The sequence below is a fragment of the Anomaloglossus baeobatrachus genome, chromosome 3, assembly GCF_048569485.1.
Source record: "Anomaloglossus baeobatrachus isolate aAnoBae1 chromosome 3, aAnoBae1.hap1, whole genome shotgun sequence".
NCBI lineage: Eukaryota > Metazoa > Chordata > Amphibia > Anura > Aromobatidae > Anomaloglossus > Anomaloglossus baeobatrachus.
The window spans coordinates 563,726,425-563,749,893 of NC_134355.1; the positions used below are offsets into that span (position 1 = coordinate 563,726,425).

The 23,469-nt window shown below is 49.1% G+C and overlaps 1 protein-coding gene and 1 non-coding gene across 5 annotated transcripts in view; both read left to right on the forward strand.

Annotated features, from left to right (window-relative positions):
• ATG16L1 (autophagy related 16 like 1) overlaps positions 1–23,469 on the forward strand; it is a 100,309-nt gene that overhangs the window by 62,940 nt on the left and 13,900 nt on the right. Inside the window, exons 8-11 of one of the 4 annotated variants that reach the window (XM_075340899.1) lie at positions 13,639–13,698; positions 20,030–20,074; positions 22,534–22,636; positions 23,099–23,204. In XM_075340899.1, coding sequence (XP_075197014.1) covers positions 13,639–13,698; positions 20,030–20,074; positions 22,534–22,636; positions 23,099–23,204 — 314 coding nt within the window. The remainder of the gene's footprint in view (positions 1–13,638; positions 13,699–20,029; positions 20,075–22,533; positions 22,637–23,098; positions 23,205–23,469) is intronic. The other 3 variants (XM_075340900.1, XM_075340901.1, XM_075340902.1) reach the window with 3 other exon arrangements.
• LOC142297980 (small Cajal body-specific RNA 6) lies at positions 22,717–22,991 on the forward strand. The gene has a single exon (XR_012752199.1).

The following is a 23,469-nucleotide window of genomic DNA, read 5'->3' on the forward strand; positions in this document are numbered from 1 at the left end:
CCGATGTTACTTCGGAGTGAATTTGTTTAAACCAGTTATTGGCTTTCCTCCTTCTTGCTTTTGCACTAAAACTGGTGAGCCAGTGATCCCACTGGGGGTGTATAGCCAGAAGGGGAGGGGCCTTACACTTTTTAGTGTAATGCTTTGTGTGGCCTCCGGAGGCAGTGCTATACACCCAATCGTCTGGGTCTCCCAATAGGAGCTAGAAGAAAAGGAATTTACGGTAAGTAACAAAATTCCCTTCTTTTTCCTGAGAACCGCGCCGAGGGTGCCTGCTCGTCGGCCGCATGGAAAAATCTAGGCCCCGGCTTCAGATGCGGCCTAGTTTCGTTTTCAGTGCCCCTGCATGTCAGTCATGCAGGGGAACAGTGCGGGCGCCGCCCACCGGCCGTTCAGCAGAGGGGAGGACACTCCTCTCTGAGGAGATGTTTCCCTCCCCTGTATTTCTTCTTGGCCCTCCGGTTCCCGCTCCTGGACTAAACCCCGCCCCCCCTCCTCACTCCGGCGCCATTTTATCAGCGTTCACACACTGATCGGCGCTGGCTGCTGCAGCTTCTGCAACTGTCTGGGGGTCCGAGCTGTGGAATCCGGAGGGCACACAAAAAGCGGTCTGGTAAGCCACAACCTCTGGTTGTGGACTTTGTTATACACTCTCTGGGGGTCATTCTGAAGGAGTGTGTTCTTTACTGCAGAGCCTCCACCTCAGCAGCATGTCTCTCACTAGGAGCAAGGCTGCAAGGCTTTACTCTATATGCACTGCATGTAAGCTCATACTGCCTGAACCGAGCACATATCCACATTGTGATGCCTGCTCTAACATGGTGGTGCCTCAGCCTGGAGCCTCCCCAGGGGTCTCTCCGGCTGCTCCAGCCCCGGTGGCTAAACCCCCGGCTTGGGTAGCATCGTTTTCTAAAGCTATCTCACAGTCCTTTGCCGACTCCATGGGACAGTTGTCCCTGACTCTGCTGACCATGCATCAGCCCCCTTCTCAGGGCGCCGCTGCTGTTCCGACTCGCTCTGCAGAGCTCACAGAGGATTTTTTTATCTGTTCCCGGACCCCGTCCTCCTAAACGGAGACGCAGGGACTCCTCTCCCTCCTCGTCCCACGGCTCTGATTCACGAGCTGAATTGCAGGGCGAGGAGGATGCCTTTACTGTGGGCTCTCACGCTACCTCTATGTACCCCATTGATCTATCCGACGGTGATGTGGATGTTAGTGACTTGATTGCGTCCATTAACTCCGTACTGAACCTCAATCCACCAGTGTCAGAGGAACAAGCCTCTCTGGTAGAAAAACACCAGTTTACCTCACCTAAGGCCGGTTTCACACATCCGGCTTTTTGCCGTTTTGCCGGATGCGGCGCTCTCCCGTACAGTTAATACAGTACAATGACAGCGCAACAAGCGCTGGTCACATGCTGTCATGTGACCGGTGCATGTGACCCGGAAGTTACAGCGCTGTCACTGTACTGTATTAACTGTACGGGACAGTGCCGCATCCGGCAAAACGGCAAAAAGCCGGATGTGTGAAACCGGCCTAAGAGAGCAAGGAGTATGGTTTTTTTTTTTTTTTTTTAACCACTCCAGTTTTCAGGCCACTGTGACCAAGCCCAGGGCCTGTCCTGACAAACGCTTCCCAAAGCGTAGTTCTGATGACCGTTTTCCCTTTCCACCAGAAGTGGTCAAGGAGTGGGCTCGGTCACCAAAGGTGGATCCTCCGGTGTCTAGAATCTCAGCCAGGACAGTTGTATCTGTGGCCGATGGCACCTCACTTAAGGATCCCACTGACCGCCAGGTTGACCTTCTGGCCAAATCTGTATATGAGGCGGCAGGGGCCTCGTTCTCCCCGTCCTTTGCAGCAGTGTGGGCTCTTAAGGCAGTCTCTGCTTCTCTGGCGGAGATGCATTCCCTCGCCAGGGACTCTATACCTGAAATGGTTGCCTTAACTTCCCAGGCTTCGGCTTTTTCATCCTATGCCATGTCTGCCATTCTGGAGGCTTCTCACCGCACGGCGGTGGCTTCCGCTAATTCCCTCGCGATCCGCAGGATCTTGTGGCTTCGAGAATGGAAAGCAGACGCTTCTTCCAAGAAGTTCCTTGCTGGGCTCCCCTTTGCGGGGTCCCGGCTGTTCGGTGAACAACTGGATGAAATTATTAAGGAAGCTACTATCGGGAAGAGTACTTCCTTGCCACAAACTAAAGCCAGAAAACCTGTCCAGGGCAGGAACCAGTCGAGGTTTCGTTCCTTTCGTTCCTCTAACTGGTCATCCTCTAAGCCCTCAGCTTCGTCCACTAACTCAGCCAAGGATCGAAAACCCAGCTGGCGCGCGAAGCCGCGTCCTCAGAAGAACGGAGGAGCTGCTGCCACTAAGGCAGCCTCCTCTTGACTATCTGGCTGCGCCAGCAACGTCCTTGGTCGGTGGCAGGCTCTCCCACTTTGGCGACGTGTGGTTTCAACACGTCTCCGATCAGTGAGTGCGGGATATCATCTCCCACGGCTACAGGATAGAATTTTCTTCCAGCCCGCCAAACAGATTTTTTTCTGTCCACTCCCCCCTGCTCCAAAGCCGCCGCCTTCTCACAGGCCGTGGCATCCTTGCAGGCCAACGGAGTAATTGTTCCGGTTCCCGCCCGGGAACGGTTCTGAGGTTTCTACTCAAACCTCTTCCTAGTCCCCAAGAAGGACGGTTCCTTCCGACCCATCCTGGATCTCAAGCTTCTCAACAAGCATGTTCAGGTGCGGCACTTTCGCATGGAATCTCTGCGATCGGTCATTGCCTCAATGACCCAAGGAGATTTTCTAGCATCCATCGACATCAGAGATGCCTATCTGCATGTGCTAATTGCAGTTTCACACCAGCGTTGGCTACGTTTTGCAATCGGAGAGGAACATTTCCAATTCGTGGCTCTCCCCTTCGGGTTAGCCACGGCCCCTCGTGTATTCACCAAGGTCATGGCAGCAGTGGTTGCGGTTCTGCACCTCCAGGGGTTGGCAGTGATTCCTTACCTGGACGACCTTCTAGTCAAGGCTTCATCCAGTGCAGACTGTCAGCGGAGTGTCTCGCTCACTCTCGCCACGCTTGTTCAATTCGGGTGGCTTGTCAATCTGCCCAAGTCCACTCTGACCCCGACCCAGGAACTTGCGTACCTAGGGATGCAATTCGAGACTCTGCCGGCACTTGTGAAGCTGCCCTTAGTCAAACAGCAGTCCCTTCATCTGGCGGTGCGCTCTCTGTTGAAGCCCCGCCGTCATTCCATCAGGCACCTCATGCAGGTGCTGGGTCAGATGGTGGCGTCAATGGAAGCGGTTCCCTTTGCCCAGTTCCATCTGCGTCCTCTGCAGCTGGACATTCTCCGCTTTTGGGACAAGCGGACCTCTTCCTTGCACAGGCTAGTGGCTCTGTCGCCACAGACCAGGAGCTCTCTTCAGTGGTGGCTTCGGCCCCTCTCTCTGTCTCAGGGACGCTCCTTCCTTACCCCGTCCTGGGTGATCCTCACCACGGACGCCAGTCTCTCCGGCTGGGGAGCAGTATTTCTCCACCACCGAGCACAGGGCACTTGGACTCCGTCCGAATCAGCCCTCTCGATCAATGTGCTGGAAATCAGGGCTGTACTCCTAGCTCTCGTAGCCTTTCACCACCTGTTGGCGGGCAAGCACATTCGAGTCCAGTCAGACAACGCAACAGCAGTTGCCTACATCAATCACCAGGGCGGGACTCGCAGCCGCCTGGCGATGTTGGAGGTTCAATGCATCCTTCAGTGGACGGAGGACTCCAGGTCCACCATATCCACAGTCCACATCCCAGGCGTAGAAAACTGGGAGGCAGATTATCTCAGCCGTCAAACCGTGGACAGCGGCGAGTGGGCCCTGCATCCGGCAGTGTTCCGGTCAATCTGCCGCAAGTGGGGCACTCCGGAAGTGGATCTAATGGCATCCCGGCACAACAACAAGGTCCCGGTTTACGTGGCTCGCTCCCACGATCCTCAGGCCTTGGCAGCGGACGCGCTGGTTCAAGATTGGTCCCAGTTCCGTCTGGCGTACGTGTTTCCCCCTCTAGCTCTCTTGCCCAGGGTCCTGCGCAAGATCAGAATGGAGGGCCGTCGGGTCATAATCATTGCTCCAGACTGGCCCAGGCGAGCTTGGTACCCAGACCTGCTCCGTCTGTCCGTAGAAATGCCGTGGCATCTCCCGGACCGCCCAGACCTTCTCTCTCAAGGTCCGTTTTTCCGCCAAAATTCTGCGGCTCTCAGATTGACGGCGTGGCTCTTGAGTCCTGGATCCTGACGGCTTCAGGCATTCCTTCCGAGGTCATCTCCACTATGACTCAGGCTCGGAAGTCTTCCTCGGCCAGGATTTACCACAGGACTTGGAGGATTTTCCTGTCCTGGTGTCGCTCTTCCGGCCATGCTCCTTGGCCGTTTTCTTTGCCAACCATCCTGTCTTTTCTACAGTCCGGTCTGCAGCTAGGACTATCCCTAAATTCCCTCAAGGGACAGGTCTCGGCTCTGTCAGTCTTGTTCCAGCGGCGTATCGCCCGACTGGCTCAGGTGCGCACCTTCATGCAGGGCGCATCTCACATCATTCCTCCTTACCGGCGGCCTTTGGATCCCTGGGACCTTAATCTGGTCTTCACGGCCTTACAGAAACCCCCCTTTGAGCCTCTTAGGGAGGTTTCTTTGTTTCGACTTTCACAGAAAGTGGTCTTTCTGGTGGCCATAACTTCTCTCAGGAGAGTCTCTGATTTTGCCTGCGCTTTCTTCGGAGTCACCCTTTTTGGTTTTTCACCAAGACAAGGTGGTTCTCCGTCCGACTCCGGACTTTCTCCCTAAGGTGGTGTCTCCTTTCCACCTTAACCAGGACATTTCATTGCCTTCCCTTTGTCCGGCCCCTGTACATCGCTTTGAGAAAGCGTTGCATACCTTAGATTTGGTGCGGGCGCTCCGGATCTATGTGTCACGCACCGCTGCCCTTAGGCGGTGCACCTCTCTTTTTGTGCTAACCACGGGTCAGCGCAAGGGTCTCTCGGCTTCTAAACCGACCCTAGCTCGTTGGATTAGGTCGGCCATATCCGATGCCTACCAATGTTCTCAGGTGCCTCCACCGCCAGGGATTAAGGCGCACTCGACCAGAGCTGTCGGTGCCTCCTGGGCTTTCAGGCACCAGGCTACGGCTCAGCAAGTCTGTCAGGCTGCCACTTGGTCTAGTCTGCACACCTTTTCGAAGCACTACCAAGTGCATGCTCATGCTTCGGCAGATGCGAGCTTGGGCAGACGCATCCTTCAGGCGGCTGACGCCCATTTGTGAAGTTAGGTTTTGCCTACTTCTCAGTTTCTGTTTATTTCCCACCCATGGACTGCTTTGAGACGTCCCGTGGTCTGGGTCTCCCATAAGGAACGATGAAGAAAAAGAGAATTTCTTCGGCGCTCTATTGGGAGACCCAGACGATTGGGTGTATAGCACTGCCTCCGGAGGCCACACAAAGCAATTACACCAAAAAGTGTAAGGCCCCTCCCCTTCTGGCTATACACCCCCAGTGGGATCACTGGCTCACCAGTTTTCTGCTTTGTGCGAAGGAGGTCAGACATCCACGCATAGCTCCACTGTTTGTAGTCAGCAGTAGCTGCTGGCTATATCGGATGGAAGAAAAGAGGGCCCATATGGGGCCCCCAGCATGCTCCCTTCTCACCCGCGGTGGTGCTTGTAAGGTTGAGGTACCTATTGCTGGTACAGAGGCTGGAGCCCACATGCTGTTTTCCTTCCACATCCCCTGGAGGGCTCTGTGGAAGTGGGATCTTGCCGGCCCCCAAGCCCTGAGGCCGGGCTCCATCCACAGACCCAGAGAACCTGCTGGATTTGGAGCGGGAGTGCCGTTCAGGGACAAGGCCCTGCAACTTTCAGGTACTCTGTGTCCCCGGCAGGCACGGACACTCTCAAGGCTTGCTGAGCGTTATAGTGCGCCGGGGACAGTAGCGCTGTGCGCTGGGGTTAGGTCACTGCAGCTTTGCTGAGTGACGTTACATGTTGGGAACTACTGCGCCGACCGCTACTGGAGCGGCGGCGCAGCTGCGACTTGTGGTGCGCCTGGGACTTTGCGCCGACCGCGCTTTTACGGCGGCGGCGCTTCTAACTTTAGCCCCCGGCTTCTGCGGCCTAGCGCCGCTTCGTTCCCGCCCCCACCCTGTCAATCAGGGTAGGGGAGAGACGCTGCTCAATTGGCAGCGCCGAGGGCTGGAGCTTTATTTACATGCTCCAGCCCTCTCACTAGGCACAGTGGGAAGCAGGCTTCCCGCTCTTCGTCTGTATACGCCCAGGGCCCGCCCCCCCTCTCCACAAGGACGCCGGCAGCCATTACACATGCGGTCTGGCTGGGGAAAGGCAGCAGGCTCTGGGAGACCCAGACTAAAGGGATTTCGGCGACCACACACCCGCTCCTAAGCGGGCGGTAAGCTGCACTTTAGTGCTGGCCCCACTAGTGCCTCAGTGTTATATTAGTGTACTTTTTTCTTGGTACCATATATATATATATAGTTGCACTGTAAGGTCGCTTCTTGGCTGGACACCCTGTACTGCTCTGAGGAGGCAGCAACATGTCATCCGCAAAACGCAAGGGTGCCAAGGCACAGGCTGTGTACACTGTACTGCATGTGGGGCTGATCTACCGGCAGGCTCCAATGACTCACATTGTGTGCAATGTTCAGTCCCAGTGGCACTTCGTCAGCCAGAGCCTATGGTGGTAGTGGCCCAGGCAGAGACGCCTGTGAACCCTGCCCCGGTGACGGGGACAGACTTTGCAGTTTTTGCTGATAAAATGTCTGTGACTATGACAAAAATCCTGGAGACCTTGCAGTCCAGGCCAGTTACTCAGACCATGGACACTGCTGTGTCTATGCTCTCCGGTCCCCCTCAGTTGGAACTAATCCGTACTTCAAGGGGGTCTCAAGCATCACAGGCTGAAGTCTCTGACTCAGATGACAGTCCCAGGCAGCCTAAGCGAGCTCGCTGGGAAAGACCCTCCACGTCATCACACTGCTCAGGGTCTCAGCGAGAAGAGTCTCTCTGTGATGAGACTGAGGACGGTGATCAGGATTCTAATCCTGAGGCCCCTCTCAATCTGGATGCCCCTGATGGTGACGCCATGGTTAATGACCTTATATCGGCAATTAATAGACTGTTGGATATTTCTCCCCCAGCCCCTTCTGCAGAGGAGGCAGCTGCACAGCAGGAGAAGTTCCATTTCCTGTATCCCAAGCGTAAATTAAGTGCTTTTTTGGACCACTCTGACTTCAGAGAATCGATCCAGAAACACGACGCTCATTCAGACAAGCGTTTCTCTAAACGTTCTAAGGATACCCGTTATCCTTTTCCCTCTGAGGTGGCCAAACGCTGGACCCAGTGTCCAAAGGTGGATCCCCCAATTTCCAAGCTTGCGGCTAGATCCATAGTCGCAGTAGAGGATGGCGCTTCACTTAAAGATGCCAACGACAGACAGATGGACCTTTGGTTGAAATCTGTCTATGAAGCTATCGGCGCGTCGTTTGCTCCAGCATTCGCGGCCGTGTGGGCACTCCAAGCTATTTCAGCTGGTTTAGCACAGGTGGATGCTATCATACATCCAGCAGTGCCGCAAGTGGCGTCCCTAACTTCGCAAATGTCTGCGTTTGCGACCTATGCTATCAATGCTGTCCTAGAATCTACGAGCCGTACCGCTATGGCGTCCGCCAATTCTGTGGTTTTGCGCAGAGCCTTGTGGTTAAAGGACTGGAAAGCAGATGCTGGTTCCAAAAAATGCTTAACCAGCTTGCCATTATCTAGAGACAGACTGTTTGGTGAGCCATTGGCTGAAATCATAAAACAGTCCAAGGGTAAGGACTCTTCCTTACCACAGCCCAGAGCAAGTAAACCTCAACAGAAAAAGTGGCAGTCGAGGTTTCGGTCCTTTCGAGGCTCGGGCAAGGCCCAATTCTCCTCGTCCAAAAGGACTCAGAAAGAACAAGGGAGCTCAGATTCCTGGCGGGCTCACTCACGCCCCAGGAAAGCAAATGGAGGAACCGCTTCCAAAGCGGCTACCTCATGACTTTCGGCCTCCTCCCTCCGCATCCTCGGTCGGTGGCAGGCTCTCCCGCTTTTGCGACATTTGGCTGTCACAGGTCAAAGACCGGTGGGTAACAGACATTTTGTCTCGCGGGTACAGAATCGAGTTCAGTTCTCGGCCTCCACTTCGGTTCTTCAGAACCTCCCCACACCCCAACCGAGCAGATGCCCTGCTGCAGGCGGTGGACTCTCTAAGAGCAGAAGGAGTCGTGATCCCTGTCCCCCCTCAGGAACGGGGGCGAGGATTTTACTCCAATCTCTTTGTGGTTCCAAAAAAGGACGGCTCCTTCCGTCCTGTTCTGGACCTAAAACTGCTCAACAAGCATGTGAACGCCAGGCGGTTCCGGATGGAATCCCTCCGCTCAGTCATTGCCTCAATGTCTCAAGGAGATTTCCTAGCATCAATAGACATCAAAGATGCTTATCTCCACGTGCCGATTGCTACAGAGCACCAACGCTTTCTACGCTTCGTGATAGGAGACGACCATCTTCAGTTCGTAGCTCTGCCATTTGGTCTGGCGACAGCCCCTCGGGTGTTCACCAAGATCATGGCGGCAGTGGTAGCAGTCTTGCACTCTCACGGACACTCTGTGATCCCTTACTTGGACGATCTACTGGTCAAGGCACCCTCTCAAGAGGCATGCCAACTCAGCCTGAGTGTTGCACTGGAGACTCTCCAGGCGTTCGGGTGGATCATCAACTTCCCAAAGTCAAATCTGTCACCGACCCAATCACTAACGTATCTTGGCATGGAGTTTCATACTCTCTCAGCGATAGTGAAGCTTCCGCTGGACAAGCAGCGGTCTCTACAGACTGGGGTGCAGGCTCTCCTTCAAAGTCAGTCGCACTCCTTAAGACGCCTCATGCACTTCCTCGGGAAGATGGTGGCGGCAATAGAGGCGGTTCCGTTTGCGCAGTTTCATCTGCGTCCACTTCAATGGGACATTCTCCGCCAATGGGACGGGAAGTCAACATCCCTGGACAGGAAAGTCTCCCTTTCCCAGACGGCCAAAGACTCTCTGCAGTGGTGGCTTCTTCCCACCTCATTATCACAGGGAAGATCCTTCCTACCACCGTCTTGGGCGGTGGTCACGACAGACGCGAGTCTGTCAGGGTGGGGAGCAGTCTTTCTCCACCACAGGGCTCAGGGTACGTGGACTCAGCAGGAGTCCACCCTTCAGATCAATGTTCTGGAAATCAGAGCAGTGTATCTTGCCCTACTAGCCTTCCAGCAGTGGCTGGAAGGAAGGCAGATCCGAATTCAGTCGGACAACTCCACAGCGGTGGCATACATCAACCACCAAGGGGGGACACGCAGTCGGCAAGCCTTCCAGGAAGTCCGGCGGATTCTGATGTGGGTGGAAGCCACAGCCTCCACCATATCCGCAGTTCACATCGCCGGCGTAGAAAACTGGGAAGCAGACTTCCTCAGTCGCCAGGGCATGGACGCAGGGGAATGGTCCCTTCACCCAGACGTGTTTCAGGAAATCTGTCGCCGCTGGGGGGTGCCGGACGTCGACCTAATGGCGTCACGGCACAACAACAAGGTCCCAACCTTCATGGCACGGTCTCGCGATCAAAGAGCGCTGGCGGCAGACGCCCTAGTGCAAGATTGGTCGCAGTTCCGGCTCCCTTATGTGTTTCCACCTCTGGCACTCTTGCCCAGAGTGCTACGCAAGATCAGATCCGATTGCAGCCGCGTCATACTTGTCGCCCCAGACTGGCCGAGGAGGGCGTGGTATCCGGATCTGTGGCAGCTCACGGTCGGCCAACCGTGGGCACTCCCAGACCGACCAGACTTACTGTCCCAAGGGCCGTTTTTCCATCGGAATTCTGCGGCCCTGAACCTGACTGTGTGGCCATTGAGTCCTGGATCCTAGCGTCTTCAGGATTGTCCCAAGGGGTCGTTGCCACCATGAGACAGGCTAGGAAGCCCACGTCCGCTAAGATCTACCACAGAACGTGGAGGATATTCTTATCCTGGTCCTCTGCTCAGGGAGTGTCTCCCTGGCCATTTGCATTGCCTACCTTTCTTTCTTTCCTGCAATCTGGGTTAGAAAAAGGTTTGTCGCTCGGCTCCCTTAAAGGACAAGTCTCGGCGCTATCCGTCTTTTTTCAGAGGCGTTTGGCACGCCTTCCTAAGGTGCGCACGTTCCTACAGGGGGTTTGCCATATCGTACCCCCGTACAAGCGGCCGTTAGATCCATGGGATCTGAACAGGGTACTAGTTGCCCTCCAGAAGCCGCCCTTCGAGCCTCTGAGGGAGGTTTCACTTTCTAGACTATCACAGAAAGTGGCTTTTCTGGTAGCGATCACATCTCTTCGGAGAGTGTCTGAGCTGGCAGCACTATCATCCAAGGCTCCCTTCCTGGTCTTCCACCAGGACAAGGTTGTGCTGCGCCCCATTCAGGAGTTTCTCCCGAAGGTGGTATCCTCTTTTCATCTTAATCAGGATATCTCTTTGCCTTCGTTTTGTCCTCATGCAGTTCATCGGTATGAGAAGGATTTACATTTGTTAGATCTGGTGAGAACACTCAGAATCTACATTTCCCGCACGGCGCCCTTGCGCCGTTCGGATGCACTCTTTGTCCTTGTCGCTGGTAAGCGCAAAGGGTCGCAGGCTTCTAAGGCCACCCTGGCTCGATGGATCAAAGAACCAATTCTTGAAGCCTACCGTTCTGCTGGGCTTCCGGTTCCATCAGGGCTGAAGGCCCATTCTACCAGAGCCGTGGGTGCATCCTGGGCATTACGACACCAGGCTACGGCTCAACAGGTGTGCCAGGCAGCTACCTGGTCGAGTCTGCACACTTTCACCAAACATTATCAGGTGCATACCTATGCTTCGGCGGACGCCAGCCTAGGTAGAAGAGTCCTGCAGGCGGCAGTTGCCTCCCCGTAGGGGAGGGCTGTCTTGCAGCTCTAACATGAGGTATTTCTTTACCCACCCAGGGACAGCTTTTGGACGTCCCAATCGTCTGGGTCTCCCAATAGAGCGCCGAAGAAGGGAATTTTGTTACTTACCGTAAATTCCTTTTCTTCTAGCTCTTATTGGGAGACCCAGCACCCGCCCTGTTGTCCTTCGGGATTTTTGGTTTGTTTGCGGGTACACATGTTGTTCATGTTTAACGGTTTTCAGTTCTCCGATGTTACTCGGAGAGAATTTGTTTAAACCAGTTATTGGCTTTCCTCCTTCTTGCTTTTGCACTAAAACTGGTGAGCCAGTGATCCCACTGGGGGTGTATAGCCAGAAGGGGAGGGGCCTTACACTTTTTGGTGTAATTGCTTTGTGTGGCCTCCGGAGGCAGTGCTATACACCCAATCGTCTGGGTCTCCCAATAAGAGCTAGAAGAAAAGGAATTTACGGTAAGTAACAAAATTCCCTTCTTTGTTTACTTACCGTAAATTCTTTTTCTTATAGTTCCGACATGGGAGACCCAGCACCCTCCCTGTTGCCTGTTGGCAGTTCTTGTTCCGTGTGTTTTTCACCGGCTGTTGTTGTAGACAGAGGTTCCGGTTATTCCGGGTTTTGCTCTATCTCTACTTATGGGTGGATGTCCTCCTTCAGCTTTTGCACTAAACTGGTTGGATTTGTCATCCGGGGGGTGTATATGCTCGGAGGGAGGAGCTACACTTTTAGTGTAGTACTTTGTGTGTCCTCCGGAGGCAGAAGCTATACACCCATGGTCTGGGTCTCCCATGTCGGAACTATAAGAAAAAGAATTTACGGTAAGTAAGGCCGGTTTCACACATCCGGCTTTTTGCCGTTTTGCCAGATGCGGCACTGTCCCGTACAGTTAATACAGTACAGTGACAGCGCTGTAACTTCCGGGTCACATGCGCCGGTCACATGACAGCAAAAAGCCGGATGTGTGAAACCGGCCTAAACAAAATTCTTTTTTTTTTTTTTTTTTTTTTTTTTAAAAAATCATCAGCTTCTTGAGTGACGGCAGCTGAGGATCAGATAATAGGTCCTGCTAGTGAAAAGTTAAATTAATTTGTATAATACTTAAGCTAATTCTAACAGGGGGCGGGGTTAAGTATGAATATATTATATGATTTTTTGCTGCTGTCACTCAAGAAGCTGATAATTTTATAAACTTCACTTTTTCATGGATTTCAAAACCTAAACATCTGAGCTGACCACTACGGGTATATAGAGAATAATCATCTTAGTGCCAGTATATAGCACTGGCTTTAGGTTACATAGAAAAATCCTGGTGATTGGTTCCTTGTAAGTTCTCCGTCTTCTCTGCTAGAGAATCGGTTCACAGTAAATGGCAGCTCACGTTCGGAGCAGAGTTGGAGCCCAGTGTCATTAGCATGTCACATCCGATGCTCTCTCATGAGTCTAAATGCTCTTGTGAGCGCAGCCTGCAACTGACTACACGCACAAGGTACATATTAGTCAGAATTGCTGATTTTGGCAGACTCTACTAACAGTCTGACAAATGTTGGGAGAATATCTGGCTGCCTGAAAACAGACTGAGGAAAGGCTGACCGGCTTATTGTTTCACTATGTCCGATCCAGTTTTCTGTTTATCACCTCTCCCTAGTGAAACACACGTGTACTTGGCCAATCTGTGTGTATGCCCCGCGTCGAGACCTCACCTTTTCATCTCCCCTAATTTTTTTTATTTTTTAATTTTTTAAAGGGGTTCTCTACTACTGGATAATCCCAGTTTAATCAATCTAAAATGAAGACCGTGGCTACTCCCCTCCTGCAGTGATGCCGTTCCAGCCACATCAGTGCCACTGTTTCTGGCAGATGTGACGTTGGATCAAATGCCGGCTGCAGTCAGTGGGTGTCAGCCGCAGCCTTTACTATTTCATCAGTTCAGATGAGCTATTGATGAGCTACTGCAACCGACGTGATACAACAATGTCACGTCTGCCGTGAGCATTGGCACGGACATTGCTGCAACGGCCCCAAGCAGGTGGTGATTATACACTGGTTTTTATTTTATATGGGGTTGTGAATTGATTTAACTCCCATTGTCCAGTAGTATACAACTTCTTAACAAATCCCTATAAATTCTTTTATCAGTATAAAGCAATACCACCAACAGTGGACAGGCGTCCGAGGCTTGTCATGAGCAGTAAAAATACAGACATAATTGACCTAGAAGAGGTTGTATCCACGCAAGAACATTTCCAACAGATGAAATTACAGGAAGGGGGCAGCCAATCCCACACCTTATATTATAATGGACCCTACGGCAAGGAAGGGGCAGATCTCCCCCAGTCCAATGTGATGAGGCCTTACGAACTAGTGCAACTTCCGTCCCTGTCCTCCTTGTCTGTGCATTCATTGCTTGCTCTCATTGTTCCTCTGACATGCAAGTCTGCTTACCCACCATACTGATATGTCTGCCTTCTCCACACTGTCCTCTCAAGACCTCATGAACTCATCCTTATGTTTTGCCCAATGGCTGAATGTTGTCTCTGGAGTCTTTGTCCATTTTAAGGTCCTGATATTGACACCTGAGATGTTTTCAGATCTGGACAATCATGATCACTTGGTTATTCGTGTGCTCCCTCTCCCTCTAGTAAGAGACTCTCTCAGCCCGCCGTAGGAGGCCTTCTGGATTCTATCTCTAATATGTTCGGGTAGGTCTTCACCTTCCTATATTGTTCCACAGTTGTGTCCTTTCTGCACATTTTTAGCTTTTTGTGATAATCATACTGACTAGCTTTTTTGGAACAAATGTGCAAATCATAGTAATTATCTTTTCCAGCACGGTCTGGCTATGTTCAGTGTTTTGAGGCATTCAAAAATTGTGAGTTTTTCAAATTGTTACGGTGTTAGTAAATGCTCCATTTTTTTTTTTTTTTTTTTTTTTTTTTTTTTTTTTGTGGAGGGAGGGATGTTTTGGTTTTTGTTTTCACCTGATGCATTCTTTGCATCCTTTTGATTGTAAAGTGTCTACTTTTTTAGAGAATTCCTCCAGGATCCATATTTTCCTTTTTTCCACCAAAAAATACCTAATACCTAGTCAAGAAAAAAAATATGACCAGCAAAGTGGATTTCCCATAGAAATACATTAAAAAAAATTCCCAGCGTGTTTGAAGATTTTAACCAAATTCCCTAAAAACTTCTTCTCAAATGTGTGAACACCTGTATTGGGTGTTCATAAGAGCATGAGGAGATTCATGTTAAAACTGTTGGGTTATGGCATTTTGGTAGATGCTTTTTACTAATATAAAAGTGAAGGACATATGTGATCGTCCAAAAACTTTGTGCCCTATTAAACTTAAGGGTGTGTTCACACTGCATATTTTTCCAGTTTGTTTGTTTGTTTTTTTTTTTGTGCCCAAAAGAATGAACATATTCAATTCTTTAAGAGCTTTTGACCGCCCATGTCTGTTACAACTTTTGAGTTTTTGTTTTTTAAATGATAAACCTCAAGAGGAAAGCTTTTTCTTTTTTTTTTGGGGGGGGGGGAGGGGGGGTTCTTCAACGTTTCCACTTTTTTGTGTGGCTGACATGAGAAGTTAGCTGTTTTTATATAGTGTTTAAAAAAAAAAAAATTTTTACAGTGTAAGATTTTGGGATACTTTCCATTAAATTCTTTTTTTGGAGCCTTTTATTGGGGGATACAGGAGACCATGGATGTATGGTGCTGCCACTAGGCAAAAAGAAAGTTAACTACTCCCCGGTAGTATACATTCACCAACTGCCACAGGGCTAATCGGTAAGAAAAAAACAGTGGAAGCAGCAAAAAGGTAAAAACATATTTAAGTTATCTAGAAAAACAGCACAACTCTTAACTGAATACAAGAGCAGGTGCGGTTTCCCCCAATGAAGGGTCCAAGAAAGAGATTTTGCGGTGAGTACCCAAAATCTTCTTTTTTTTTTTTTTTCCCTATTGCTTCATTGGGGGACACAGAGACCATGACACATCCTAAAGCAATCTTAAGGCTGAGCACAGGATAGTACCCTCAATTGGGAGCTTGGACCACTGCGGCCTGCAGGACCCTTCTACTGAGGCTCGTATCTGACTAGGCGTAGATGTGAAGCCTGTAGAATTTTGTGAAGGTATGAATGGAAGACCAGGTAGCAGCTTTGCATAACTGAGACAGTGGCCTGGTGACAGATTGCCAGGAGGTCCTCACTGCGCGAGTGGATTGAGCAGTGACCTTGTCTGGGTTCTCTGTGCTTTTTATCAAATAAGCTTCCAAGATGGCAGACCAGATCCACAGAGCAATGGTGAATCTGCAAGCAGGAAATCCGTACGGAATCATGAAGAGTCCGTTTGTCTGAAAGATGCCATCATGAACATGTAGAGCCATCATGAGGTCCAGCTTATGGAGCGACCATTCCCGAGGGGGAGAAGGAGACTGGCAGAACGAGGGGAGCACAATGTTCTTAAGGTGGTTTCTCAGTTTCATCTTGGGTAGAAAGGATGGAGTCTGGCACAAAACAGTCTTGTCCTGATGGAACACCAGATGGGAAGAGTAGCAGATGAGGGCCATGTGTTCGGACACTCATCTGATTGAGGTGATGGCTACCAAGAAGGCAACCATCCAGTAGTCCAGTAGAAAGGATAAAGAACCGTCTCATAGCGGTTCAAAATGGGGGTCCTCTGAATGATGTCCAAAACAAGGTCTAGGTCCCAGGGCTTTACCGGAGGTCGATAAGATGGTGCAGAATGTGCAAACCTCCTCCCCCCCCCCCCCCTCCACCCACCAAAGGACAGTTCTGACCTGGAGACAAGGTTTCCCTGGAAGAAGATAAAAATCACGGAGAACAGACCCTTTAAGCGAGCTAAGGGACAGGCCAGAATCAAGACACCATGGGAGACATTTGGTTGGTTTTCCACAAGTGAAAGCAAGCCTTCCACATGTGATTTGTGTATGAGAGACTAAGAAGGCTTCCTTGCCTTTATCATGGTCTGGATGACCTGAGTGGCGAGACCAGCGGATCTCAACGCTGTCGCTTCAACAGCCATGCCACTAAATTGAGCGTCTGAAAATTCTGGTACAAGAGGCGACCCTGCGAAAGGAGAACTGGAAGGTGTAGACGTTTCCATGTGACGTCTGGGCGGAGATGGACTAGCTCTGCTTACGAATGTCTTCTGGGCAAATCCAGGACCACGAGTATTATGATGTGTACTCATTCCGCCTTGCTCTTCTTGACCAGCCTGGGGAGAAGCGATAGAGGCGGATACAGATATGAAAGGGAGAACTGGGACCAGGAAATCGCAAGGGGATCCCAAGACCTGGATGCAAACTGGAAACCTTGTGGTTCAATCTGGCCGCCATCAGATTGACTTTAGATATCCCCCACCTGAAGCACATCTGGTTGATGACTGTCTGGTTCAGGGATTATTCACCATGGTGACACCCTCTTTGCTGAGAAAGTTGGCAGCCCAGTTGTCCAATCCGGGAATGTGTACTGCTGATATTGCTGGTAAATTCCAATTGGCCCCTGACTGGATCTCTGAAACTGGTAAAATCACTGCTTGGCTTTAATTTCCTTCATGGTGGCTAATGTATGTCACAATTGTGATGTTGTCAGATTGGAAACGGACCGGATGACCAAAGAGAAGGTACTGTCAGTGAATGAGCACCAGAAGGATTGCTCAGAGTTCCATGATGTTGATGGGAGGACGTGATTCCTGGGCTTTCAGTTGTCCCTGTACCGTAAGGTTCTAGAAGACTGCTTCCCAGTTGAGGAGGCAGTGAATTGGTAGAAACGATCTTCCTCAAAGAATGAGGGAAGATCATCTCCACCATTTCATAGACTTCTTGATCAAAGACGATACAGTAATAACTCTCCCTCACACTGTGCTATCCGTATTTAGCTGCGATGGCAGTGACACAACTCCACTCTGTATAGCCAATGTTAGGAGAACAAAATAACCGCACAATCCAGCTCAGATCCGGTAAAAAACTTCTTTATTTTACAAATAGGTGCATATAAAACGCAGGGTGAAGACCGGATGCAGGTCCTACCAGGACGACAGCCGTTTTGCGTATGATCACGCTTCCACAGGTCCAAAACTGGATAAAACTGATAATCTCAGTGCCAGTTGGTAGGTGTATACTACTGGCGAGGAGAACTTTTTTTTTTTTTTTGCATAGTGGTAGCAGCATACAGGCATTGTCCCCAATCATTGTGTTCCCCAATGAAGCAATAGAGAACTCCACACACCAACTATGCCCTAAAAATATGCAGAAAGTTGCATGTATAGCTGGTTCATACAGTTTTTGTTGCAGCATCCCTGCATTAAACACCGGCTATATAGACCTGAAGGTGTAATAAATAATGGGGCATGGTTGTCCACCATCTCTTGTTATGCTGTTCATTCTTATTGTGAAATGTAAGGCAGCAGTCAGTACACCTATGGAAAAAGACCCAGGCGACATTCAGCCTTGGCAGATTTAGGTTCTATTCACATGTCACGATCCCTTGCAGTGTTTTGTTTTTTGTTTTTGTTTTTTTAGCAGATTTGTAGGAAAGGTGCCGGATTTCTGTGTAAGGCTGCTTTCACACTACGTTTTTTATTTAGCATGCGTCATGAACTTTTTTTGCTGCAGAAGCGGATCCTGTTTTTGCAGAGAAAAACTCATGCAAACGCATGTGTTATTTTGCAGGATCCTGTCACTTTAAGTTTATGGGCGGGCATTGGAGTCATGTGATCGGGAGTGAGAGGAACTGAACGTGAGACTGGGAGCCGGCATCTGACAGCTGCGGAGGCTCGTAACCAAGGTAAACATCGGGTAACTTGCTTGGATACCAGATATTTACCTTGGTTATGAGCGTCTGCAGCTGCTAGGAGCTGGGCTCCCTGCACTCGTAACCAAGGTAAACATCGGGTATCCAAGCAAGTTACCTGATGTTTACCTTGGTTACGAGCCTCCGCAACTCTCAGGCGGGAGAGAGAGGGAGGGGGAGAGAGAGACTGATCACACCATGCTGGTTTCTGGGCATGCTCAGTAGAGCAAGCAGGATCCTGTCTATCAGCATGCCAGCGTTCACATGCGTTTGCGTGCAGTATAAGCAAGATCCAGCAATTTGCAGTATTTGGATGCAGCTCAAAAACGCTACAAGTAGAGTTTTTGAAAAAAGTTAAAAAAAAAAAAAAAAAACTACTGCAAGTCGCTGGATCCTCACTATAATGCACACAAACGCAGGTGAACGCATGTTGACACGAGTCCATTGCAAATGCATTGAAATGAAAACGCATTTGCACTGGATCCGTTTTTTGCATTAAAAAAACGTTCATGACGCATGTTAAAAAAAGTAGTGTGAAAGCAGCCTAATCAGAAAATGAGATATGAATGATCTAAAGGAGTATAGCCGTGTAGATTCTGCACTGAAAATTAGGAACTGTTTAGTATAAAGCTAGGGGAATGGCATCGAATAAATCAATGCTTTTATTTTCTGCCATGCTGCAGATTTCAAAGCATATAACAACCAGAGTGCAGCTTTCATGCTTCTGCGGTGTACAGGGGGAAAAAAGGCGAGCTGATTGGTCAGTGTCTTGGTTTTTAGACTTGTCTCTTTCCTGAACCCTCAGTGATTTGGAGAATGGGAGTCTTAAGTGGCGTATAACTGCGAGTGCTTGACCTCTGCTCCATTGAGTGTCTGTGACGAGTGGCCCGATAGTCTCATAGACAATGAATGTGGAGGATGTTGAGCATGTGCTCCTCTTACTCCATTAGGGACTGGTTCTGCTTCTGTTAGGCTGAAGTCGCATGCAGCTTTTCATGCAGATTTTTGAACTGAGATCAGGACAGGATCTATAGGGAATATAAGATTAAAAGGCAGGATTTCTACTACTTTCCTACTTGATCAATTTCTGGCTTTGGCTAAAAAAAAAAAAACCTGTAGTAAAAGGTAGTGTCTTGTTTCCAGCCTTGTACTGCTGTTATTGTTGCATTGCTTTCCGGCAGTGTTTAACGACACGATGCAGTGCAAAGCTGTAACACTGGCATGTCGACTGCGGTCAACCAGATAAAATCTACTAACACTTCATGCATTCTGCGTGCTAAATCCCAGTTTCTGCCTTCCATTCTGCCATGTGCTGTCTCAGTCGTTTCTGCTAAACTGATTACTGAGCGGTAACTGATGTAGTTTACTTATGTAGCGCCATCATACTCCATAGCGCTTTAGACCTTTGTCATCTGCCATCTTGCATGACTGCAGACCTCTGTCTCTATTGCTGGCTCCAGTTTTGATCTACCTTTCAGAAATGTATTATCTTCTGTCAGCACAGGATGATTGCTGAAACCAATTACAGGTGCTCGGTGCATCATGGTGGGGCTAATCATTAAGGCTCTTTTCCACTTGTGTACCTCTTCCGATGCAGGAGCATTGGAAGCAATATGCTAATGACACTGTGCTGCGGCATCAGCTGAGGGTCACTCGACTGATGCGATCTTGCGATCATATCACAACCTCGGAGAAGATGGGGGAAGCACGTTCTCCCCATCTCCTCCGCTGTTTGTCTGCGTGCACTGCACTGTAGTTGAATAACATGCGAGTGTAGTGCAATTTTACACACGTTTTTTGTTTTGTTTATCGGATTGCACAAGAAAATCGCAGATGGAAAAGTGCCCTTAAAGGTCACCTTCCCACCTGCTGGTTTTCCATCCATCTCCACCCTCCTTCCTCCTTTGATTGACACCTCTGACGTAATGGAGCTAAATTGGTCAGGAAATAAATGGAAATGAAGCAGATGGGAAGGTGCACTTGGCCATCGTGGTGCACGAGCGCCTGCACTTGGTTTACACATTCATCCTGCGCTGACAGTCTCTTTAAATCTGATAATGCTGATGAGCGGTTATTGGTAGGAACACTGCGTCTTGTGCCTTGGTTGGATGCAGTAATGTGGAAGCTTTGTGCATTGTTAATATGGTCAGAGAGTAATTTTTGCCTTGTTCTGTCTCTTCCCTCCCTCTCCCTGCGGCCACCTCTGAACTGTCCCTCCAGCTTGTCTGAGTCTCCCCTCTTGGGCCATCATTCTGACACGTCCAGGTGATGCTTCCTCTCCTCTCCGCTCTGTATTATCACCCATTTATTCCTGAAAGTCAGATTGTTTCAGATTCACCACATCTTCATTCTTGCATTAGGCCAGACATTTGGGGCTTTTATGTAAATATGGCATAATAAAAAGTTGTGCTTCTTTCTAATACTTTGTCAGCTGCACATCATCCGTTTTAATATGTCTGCTTGCAGTCAGTGAATGAGTATTTGTATGTTTAGACCCTGACGGTGACAGAAGCTTCTAACAGCTGAGCGTTCATGGCCATTATATCCAATGTGGAGAAATGTTCCTGTTCAGGCAGCAACAATAGGAGAAGCAGATCACCCTGGAATATATGCTGCTTTGTAGCAAACGATCAGCTGTAAGACGTTCCTGCACCGCGGCTCTTCAGGGGCGCAGCACTGCATTACTGCTATGTACACTTTGAATTGGTGGGAGTCTCGGAGGTCAGACACCATGATCATAAAGTCACGGCTAATACAGCAATCACATTATAATCACCTTTTTAAGCTTCATTTACTTAAAACTAGAAATAATCTGTTACAATGTGGATTTTTTTTGTTGTAATGTAATAAGGCTGCGTTAACACTTGTGCTTTCCCATTCAGTTTTTATTAATGGAATTAATATTAAAAACTGATATTTTGCTTAACTGATGCAAACAAATCCGTGAGACCTCATGGGTTATTATAGGGTCCGTCTGGCATCTGATGGGTGTCACTTTTTAGAATGAAAGTTCTGCATACTGTGCTTTTTGCTTCTGATCTAAAAATGGAAACCGGATGGACTGTATAAAATGAGTGAGCTCCCACTGCGTTCATCTGCATCAGTTTGGTAATAGATCGTTTTTTTTAAATAAGAAGACCAACCACCAGGGTTTTCATATATAAACTAAAGCCAGTGCTATACTTGTGCTATCTTGCTGATTCTATACATACATTTAGTTGTGAGATCAGATGTATACTTTCATAAATACAGGCAAGTAAAGTTTGTGACATTCTGCTGCACCTATCAATCAAGTAACAGTGTATCTAATAGGTGGGTTGGGTTTTGCTAGTTATTCCCGTCCCGTCTGCTGCCTGTCCTTTCTTCCCTGTCTGTTATTACAGGGTGAGGGAGGAAGGACAGGGGCGGGAATAACTAGCAAAACCCGACCCACCTATTAGATATTCCGTTGCACCTATCAATCAAGTAACCATGTATTTCACAAACTTTACCTGTCTGTATTTCAGAAAGTATACATCCGATCTCACAACTAAAGCTATGTATAGAATCAGCATGATAGCGCCAGTATAGCAACGGTGTTAGGTTGTATATGAAAATCCTGGTGGTTGGTCCTCTTTAATGCTGTAAAAATGGAGGGCTTTCCTAGTCTGATACATACCTTACATATCTCATGTCATTTGTTAGGTCATTCCATACCTGTAATAATGTGCACCCTGGTTACTATGTGTAAAGCAATGTACTGTGTAGAAATGAATTGGGATTCCCTGAAACAGTAAGGCTATGTTCACATGTTGCATGTTTGCTGCAGCCATAACCCTGGGCTCTTGACTGCAAAAAAGCAGTTTCCAAAAAGCATTGTTCTACAGTGCAAGATTCATAAAGTTGGTTGCATTCACCACAAAAGCAGCACAATCACAGCTGTTGTATTTTTGCACTTTCTTATTGCTTTCAGTGGTGAAAGAATTAACATTCCGCGTCTTTCAAAAATACATCAGTTTTCCTTTTTTTTTTTAGAAGAAAACAGGCAAATGTATATGCATGAGCTTTCTGGAATCTCACAAAATAGCCACTTCTAATTTGCATAAAACGTATTAAAGTGCTGCAAGTAACGCAGCGTGTGAACATAGCCTAAAGATACAGACCGTCTGTGGCAATGTAGAGCACGTGTAAACGTCACCATTTGTGATTTACTTCACTTAATAAATGACTGCATTCCACATGATGCTAATTTAACACATCCCCCAAATAGTGAGCACGATGTCCGAGCCTGGTCACCCCAACCTCCTGGACACTTATAAGGCTATTGCGTTCAGGTCTGAAGACCCCTCTGTATGGCCAGTCTGCACATCGGGGTCCATACTCCACTGTAAATGTTAATGTATGAAGCCGACTTTACACTGTCACATCAGATGGTAACCGAATACTAGACTTCTGGTTAGGAGGAATCCTTTAGACTTGTGAAAAGGCCGATTTTTGCCCAACAAGCCTCACAGTGGGCCAATGATCTGAGATTACGGAGACCACCAGTATTTTTCTTTAGTATTACTTGATGCCCTCGAGTGATTGCTGCTTTTGTCTCTTGGTGTTGTGGGTCGTTTACCCGTCTGGGTCGCTTATGGCCGTCTGTTGTATTGCGGAGGATATGATTAGGTCTCTTTTGTAGTCCTTGCAGTAAGAAGTAAGGTGCGGCCTCAGTATATACTAATTCCTGACTCTCCTCCTAGGAGACGCTCTATATCTTCCTTTCCAGCCTCTCTGGACTGCGCAGACACTCAGGCAGGAGGAAACCGGGAGGTCCGAGTCCCAGTCACAGCTCTGCACTCCTTTGTGAGTATTTCCTTGTAGGTCTTCTCTTTTCTTCTGGTCCTCTGTTACACTGTAATGTCCGGCTCTAGTGCAGGCCGAGAGGTCAGTGATGAATAGTAAAAGGTCTGAAGCTCCGGGTTCTCCTACACTCCACTAAGCTCCCAGCAGCCGCACTTGTATCCGATCACACTTAAGATCCGTGTTGTTTGGCTTTCAAGGTTGCTGACACCATTTAGGGTTGTCTATGTGCTGCTTATCTCCGCAAGCTGAAGGAATAAGTGTTTTCTTGGGCAATCCTACATAGAACGTAACAAGGAGATGGTGGTGGAGGCAGAACCTTGTATGCTGCATGATCAAAAGTTTTCAAGCTGAGACCTCATGTGCAGTTTTCCTTCATTTGGGAATTGTATTTTCAACAACATAATTCTAATACAGTAATAATACATTCTAGAAAAGTTCCTACTTTTTTTTAATGTGTTTTAGGATGCTCACGATGGAGAAGTCAATGCTGTGCGGTTCAGCCCAGCCTCCCGACTATTGGCGACAGGTGGAATGGACCGCCGTGTAAAGCTGTGGGAGGTGGTCGGAGGTAAGTTCAGCATAAGAGGGGATGGGGTTGTCCCCTACTCAGACAACCCTTTCTCAAAGCTGGTGTTTCCTTCCGGTAAAATGGTAACACTTAGAACTCCTCTATGGTGTCGGCATGGACTCTCTTGGGGCTAATCGGCTCTGGCTTCACTTTCCCCTGCTTCAGACGTACCTAACATCTGGAGGAAATGAAACTGCAGCCGCAGCTCTCACTTGCTCCAGATGACTGGATTTGTCCAAAGGAAGGGAGGGCAAAGTCAGTGCTG